This window comes from Marmota marmota, unplaced genomic scaffold, assembly GCF_001458135.2.
Source record: "Marmota marmota marmota unplaced genomic scaffold, marMar, whole genome shotgun sequence".
Lineage (NCBI taxonomy): Eukaryota > Metazoa > Chordata > Mammalia > Rodentia > Sciuridae > Marmota > Marmota marmota.
In genome coordinates this window covers 10841442-10847630 of record NW_026000057.1, presented here as the reverse complement: position 1 = coordinate 10847630, position 6189 = coordinate 10841442, and the positions used below count along the sequence as shown (strand labels likewise).

General features: G+C 35.9%; 1 protein-coding gene across 11 annotated transcripts in view; it reads right to left on the bottom strand.

Annotated features, from left to right (window-relative positions):
* Trim2 (tripartite motif containing 2) overlaps nt 1-6189 on the bottom strand; it is a 189328-nt gene that overhangs the window by 19136 nt on the left and 164003 nt on the right. For all 11 annotated transcript variants that reach the window (XM_048813541.1, XM_048813542.1, XM_048813539.1 and 8 more), the window contains exons 7-8: nt 4611-4714; nt 3241-3408 (exon numbers count right to left, since the gene is read on the bottom strand). In XM_048813541.1, coding sequence (XP_048669498.1) covers nt 3241-3408; nt 4611-4714 — 272 coding nt within the window. The remainder of the gene's footprint in view (nt 1-3240; nt 3409-4610; nt 4715-6189) is intronic.

The following is a 6189-nucleotide window of genomic DNA, read 5'->3' as shown; positions in this document are numbered from 1 at the left end:
CCCCCCCCCCCCCCAATAACATTCTCATAGGTTCGACCCCAGACCTCTAAATTTACTAGCAGAGGGTGGGTGGGTGCTTTCTCATGGTAGGGATTCAGATTTGGTACAACCCTTTATTCTTCCAAGTTTATAAATGACTGAGATTCAGACTTAATCTCTCTGGACAAAGGAACACAATCAGAGCAAGGAAACACTGGTTTTCTTGGCAAAGGAATCTGTTGTGTAAATTTGATTCTGATTCTGCAATCTAGCCCAGAGATCAAAGAGGCTACAGCATAATGGCATGTAAAGAAATGGCATAATTCTTTCATGTCTGAATGGAAGGGACATCAACAGAGATCAAAAGAAGAGCCGGCAATCTGATTACCACCACCCAATGTTATGAACACTAGCAGTTACTTAGAATGACGCAACCACACACTACCTAATGGATAACTACCTAGAACAAAAACGGACAATAAGGTATGCCCTCCATTCTGTCATGTAATGACAACCAGGGTAGACCTAAAAGAACTACTTACATGTTGAACCCAAACTTCTTTTCCTTTCCCTTCCACCATCACTCTGGTTTTGCTACACTGGATTCTACCAGTAAAATAAAAATCATCTGGATTGACTGCGTCCCCTCTGTTAGAATAAAACGCAAAAACCTCTAAACTGGCTTTGGAATGATCAAATGAGAGTATTTAACTGAACAATTAGGTTCTTAAATTGAAGAGGGAAGAAATGAGATATTTTAGAATTCGGTGGCCATGGGGACCACCACCATATTTGTTGTGTGTTTGTTTTGATCACAAAGGTTCCTGGATGGACTAGAAGATTCAAGACAGAAGGGAAGATGAAAAGGAAAAACCTTTAAGGAGGCAGAGAGGAATAAAACTTGAGACAAGCAATCAGTGAATAAAAGAGAGGGAAATAATAAGATGTTACATCTCTGCAACTATTAGGAATAAATACAAAGAATCTGCAGTGAGGTTAAAGATGTCTTTCACTTGTTTAATTTTCCCAAAAGAAAAAAAGCAAGAATATCTTGATAGTATAGATTTCACACTTGAATGAACTCTATTTGTAATACTAAAGTATTTTTGCTTGCTATCCTTTTACCATGGGGTTCTGATCAACAATCTTAAAGGGTATTGCAGAAACTATACCATATCCATTTCCCCATTCCTCCAGAGGGCGAGAGTGGCTTTTAGTGTTTATTCCAACTAATACCAATATTATTCCAACTCCAAGCCTCCAGTTCTTCCAAGAAGAGTGTATATAATAGGTAGTAATATACGTGTAATATAGTGTATATTACACAGTAGAGTGTATATTACTCTTGAGGAAATGCTTCTCTCTTAGATATCAAACTCATGCCTTCATATGTGAAACTTATTTCAGTATTAGCTCCTGAATGTACAGACAGACCATGATTTTTCTAGAATCCGAAACAAGAACAAACAGGTTGCCTCCAAATTACATGAAGGTTTTTGAGAGGTCATTCAAGAGTTTTCATAGCATCCATATTAGAGTTGTCACATTTGGGTATGTCTTACCCAAATATGATGATAAATCACTAACGAGCAAACTTTATGCCATCATCAGGGAACCAGAATGGGTTATGAAAAGTGGCCTCTCTAGAGTATTAGGTTGGAAATAATGACCACCAGGTATCCACATGACATCCTGGAGTCAAGAATCATGGCTGGTCAAACAGACTTCATTTTTTTTGAATGGGGTTATGAAAGGCATGGAAAAGAACATTTTTTAGATATCTATTTAGTATGAGGCACATATGACATCCAGAAATAAAACCTCATTTAGTCCTTACTCAGATCCTATAAGTTTTTTATTTAATCCAAATTTTAAATATGCAGCTGCTGAGGTTCAAGGAAGTTTCATAATTTAATGGAGGCCAAAGAACTAATAAGCCACAGAGATGGATTTCTAGTTGCTTGATTTGTCTGAGTAAAAGTTCATATTGTCAACTCAAACAGAAGTCTCTAATAGTTTGAATAAGGGGAATAGAGAAGGCATAATACATATGGTCATCAAAAAGACTTTTAATGTACACAATGGACTGGATGATAACAATTCTGGATGATACCTTAGAAGAGAGATTTCTGTTATTACCACTGGGCTGTCTTTGGTGACTCATTGAAGAAATAGAAGCTGTTATGGTTTGGAACTTAAATGATTCTCCAGGCCATATGTTAAAGACTTGGTCACCAGCATGTGGTGCTGTTGGGAGCTAGGGCCTAGGAGGAGGAAGTTAGCATTCAGGATGTACCTGTGAAGGGGATACTGGCTCCTTCCTCTTTTTTTCTGCTTCCCTGCAGCTATGAAGTGAGCAGTTTCCTGTGTCCTGCTTACCCACTATGATGATTCCACAATGGGTAAAAAACAACAAGGCCAAACAACCAGGGACTGAAGCTTCCAAAATTATAAACCAAAATGGGTCTCTCTTCCTCTTAAAGTTGACTTTCTCAGGTATTTTGTCACAGCAACAGAAAGCTGACTAACACCAAAACCATTTTTACATTTCCATAAATAAGATAGTGGGAGTAACAGAAAACAAGTCAAATGATGGCAGGATCCCTCAAAGTGTAGCTCAACCTGCATCTTTTCTTTAAGTTCAGCCTCCATTTTCTTTTCCTTTCAAATCTTATGTTCCTTAGCACAATGTTTTTAGATGGTATGAAATAACTTTTGACTGATTAGAGGCTGCCATGAATTATTTCCTGTCCTTTCTTGTATATTTATCTTTTTTCCTCCCTGAGCTTATACATTTTTTAGAAGGCAGAAACCATGTCTTATGATTCTGTTTCATTCTGTTTCTTCCATGTCATCTATTTCAGGCCTGAGAAAGTAGAAGGCACTTCTATGTGACAAGTTATAGGTTAATGCAAGGGTATAAATTGCTTCTTCCTAACCCTATTCGAAAGGATGATGTTTTTCATTGAAATGGGGTCATAAGGACAGTTTTCCTCTAAATCTGGTTAAAAAAAAGTACCTGTGCAAACTAATTGCTCTATAAAACGAAAACACATTTATGAGCATCTGTATGAGCAGGTTTATAAAAACAATCATTGTTATTCTCATTTTACAACATTTAGATGAAAGAATATCTTTGTGTAGGAAGAATTGTTGAACATTGGATTGGATTTAAAAAAGAAAAAGAAAAAGACCATTTCAACTTTTATTTCCTATTTCCTCTTCTCTAAGGTTTAGTGGTCTATTGATACTTGAGCTTACCTTAAACTTTCCATCTGATGAGAAGATGCTAACCCACTTATTATCATAATCTGCAATGATTATGTCCCCACTGGGGTGCACAGCTACTCCTGTGGGCCTCTGCAGCTGCCCGGGAGAGCGTCCTCGTATGCCAAAACGACTCTTGAACTGGCCATCGTTGGAAAATATCTGTAAAACAATTTATGTTGATTGGAATGTTCACAGAAACCACTCAGGAAGAAACAGGCAAGGAGATCCGTCATAGATACTATAGGTTAGGACATGCCAACACTGTTAAGAAAAGCCTACAGACACATTAAAAGGCTCTTGGGGCTGGGATTGTGGCTCAGCGCTAGAGCGCTTGCCTCGCTCACACTGAGTTCGATCCTCAGCACCACATAAAAATAAATAAATAAAATAAAGATATTGTGTCCAGTTACAACCAAAAAATAAATATTAAAAAAGTCTCTTTCCTTAAGTACATGTCTGTAGACACGAATGGTGTGACTCCACATTGTGTACAACCAGAGATATGAAAAACTGTGTTCTATACGTGTAATATGAATTGAAATGCATTCTGCTGTCACATATAACAAATTAGAATAAATTTTTAAAAAAGAAAACAACCACTGATTTAAAGGCAGCATTAATCAGTATAATCAATTTGAGCACAAATTTATTCTGGAATAGTACTGTGAAGATCTGTTCAGACTATTAAAAAGATAAATGTGAAATGAACACAAAAAGGTTCTTGTCTTATTGGAACTGAGTGACTGAAATGAATTGCGATAGCAGTCGCTTGGGTTAGAGTGGGCTGTAAGTGGTGTTGAAAAAGGTCAGTTCAGTTGTCTTCCTGTTAGCAGTGTTACTTGCCAGGTTGTCTAGATCTGGTTTGGGCCTTAGCATACGATGAAGTTCTTTCATTTTCTCTTCACACATACGGCACATGTTAGAAGATAACGCATCATATGTTATTGCCTTATGAACTCCTTATAAAATTCTTTTAGATGTTCTAAAATGTATATTAACATTATGCATGCATTTATATGTAAGATTCCTAAAAAAAAAAAATGTTGTGCTAAATAGTTAAAGTACATAACAGATTTGTTGGTAATTTATGCAATGAATTAACATTCTAGATTGTTTTAAAGATATAAGTACTTATTTCCAGGTTCTACAATCTGATTATAACCAATATCAAAATTTATATTGTTTATTTTGATTTTGTTCTACATTTACACATCAAATTAAAGGATAGAATATGTGTGAATGAACATGGAAAAAAAAGGCTCTTTCCTTGTACTATGAATCTTAAGTCTAAAGTAGGAAAATATGTAACTATATTGGTTTTATTAATATAAGTAGTTAAAGGTACACAGTAGGGACTCTACCTGGACACATTGGTTGTTACTGTCTGCAATTAATATCTTTCCAGTTGTAGATGCAGCTACCCCCTGAAGATTCGTAAACTCTCCTTTATTTCTTCCTTTGGTTCCTAAAAATAAATGATAAAAGCACAAAAATCAAGCACAAGAGAATTTGATTTCTCAGTTTCAGAAAGGAATAACTCAAGCTTCCATTGATAATCTGAGAATTCATTGTTTTTATTTTATATTTCCTTTTCTTGTAGGGCTAGAGATTGAATCTGGGGCCTTATGTGTGTTAGAATGAGCTATACAATTCCCAGCCCCTACACTGTGTTTAAATAATACTTTTTTAAAAAATGAGATCCCTTCCTCTATGACTTAACCCATATGCTACTGAACTTTTCTTCCAGACCAATAAAGTTTTTGCAAGATTACTATTTTAGGGCTGGGGTTGTGGCTGAGTGGCAGAGTGCTTGCCTAGCATATGTGAGGCACTAAGTTTGATTTTCAGCACCACATAAATAAATAAATAAATAAATAAGTAGAACAAAGGTCTACCAACAACCAAAAAAACAAAAATTTTAAAAAATCATTTTTTAGGCAAATGCAACCTTCTCATATTAATCTATACATGCACATTTACTTGATTAAAACATACCAAATTCCACAAAGACATAATAATAAAAATGAATATTCTAATCAATGAGATGCAACAAGAGAGGAGCTTTACTTTAGGAATTTTGTCAAAACTCTACCTTCTTACTCAGTAGCTCTTAGAAGAAAACTAGACCCTTGATTTTCAGAGCATTTAACAAACTATAAGACCACAGATAGTATGAAAGGGCAGGCTGATTTGCATATACTGGATCCATTTATGCATTATTTTCTAAAATTCAAGATCTCAATAACTGGGTATTCTTCCTGAAATTACAAAAGGTATCCCAACAGGGTACTTTCCAGATTAAGTAAATTAGAAAGACAAAGGGAAATTAATACAAGGAAATATTCTCACCCTTTTTTTTTTTTTTTTGATTGGTACTAGGGATTGAACCCTGGGGCACTTTACCATTGAGCTACCTCCCAAGTCTTTTTATTTATTTATTTATTTTCATTTTTTTAATGGTACTGAGGATTGAATGCAGAGGCATTTCATCATTGAGCTACAATCCTAGCCGTTTTATTTTTTTAAGACAGGGTCTCATTAAGTTGCTTAGGTCCTTGATAAATTGCTGAGGCTGGCCTTGAACTTGTGATCCTCCTGCCTCAACCCTCTGAGTGGCTAGATTTAAGGGCATGGACCACTGCCCCCAGCTAGACTCTTTTTTTTAAAGGGACAGATAAGGCAGAGGGAAGAAAAGCAATAGCACCTATAGGTTAAGAGTTATCTGTTTTTTTTTTTTTTTTTTTAATTTTTTATTGTGGGTTGTTCAAAACATTACAAATTTCTTGACATATCATATTCCACACTTTGATTCAAGTGGGTTATGAACTCCCACCTTCACCCCATACACAGATTGCAGAATCACATCAGTTACACATCCATTGATTTACATATTGCCATACTAGTGTCTGTTGTGCTCCGATGCCTTTCTCGTCCTCCACC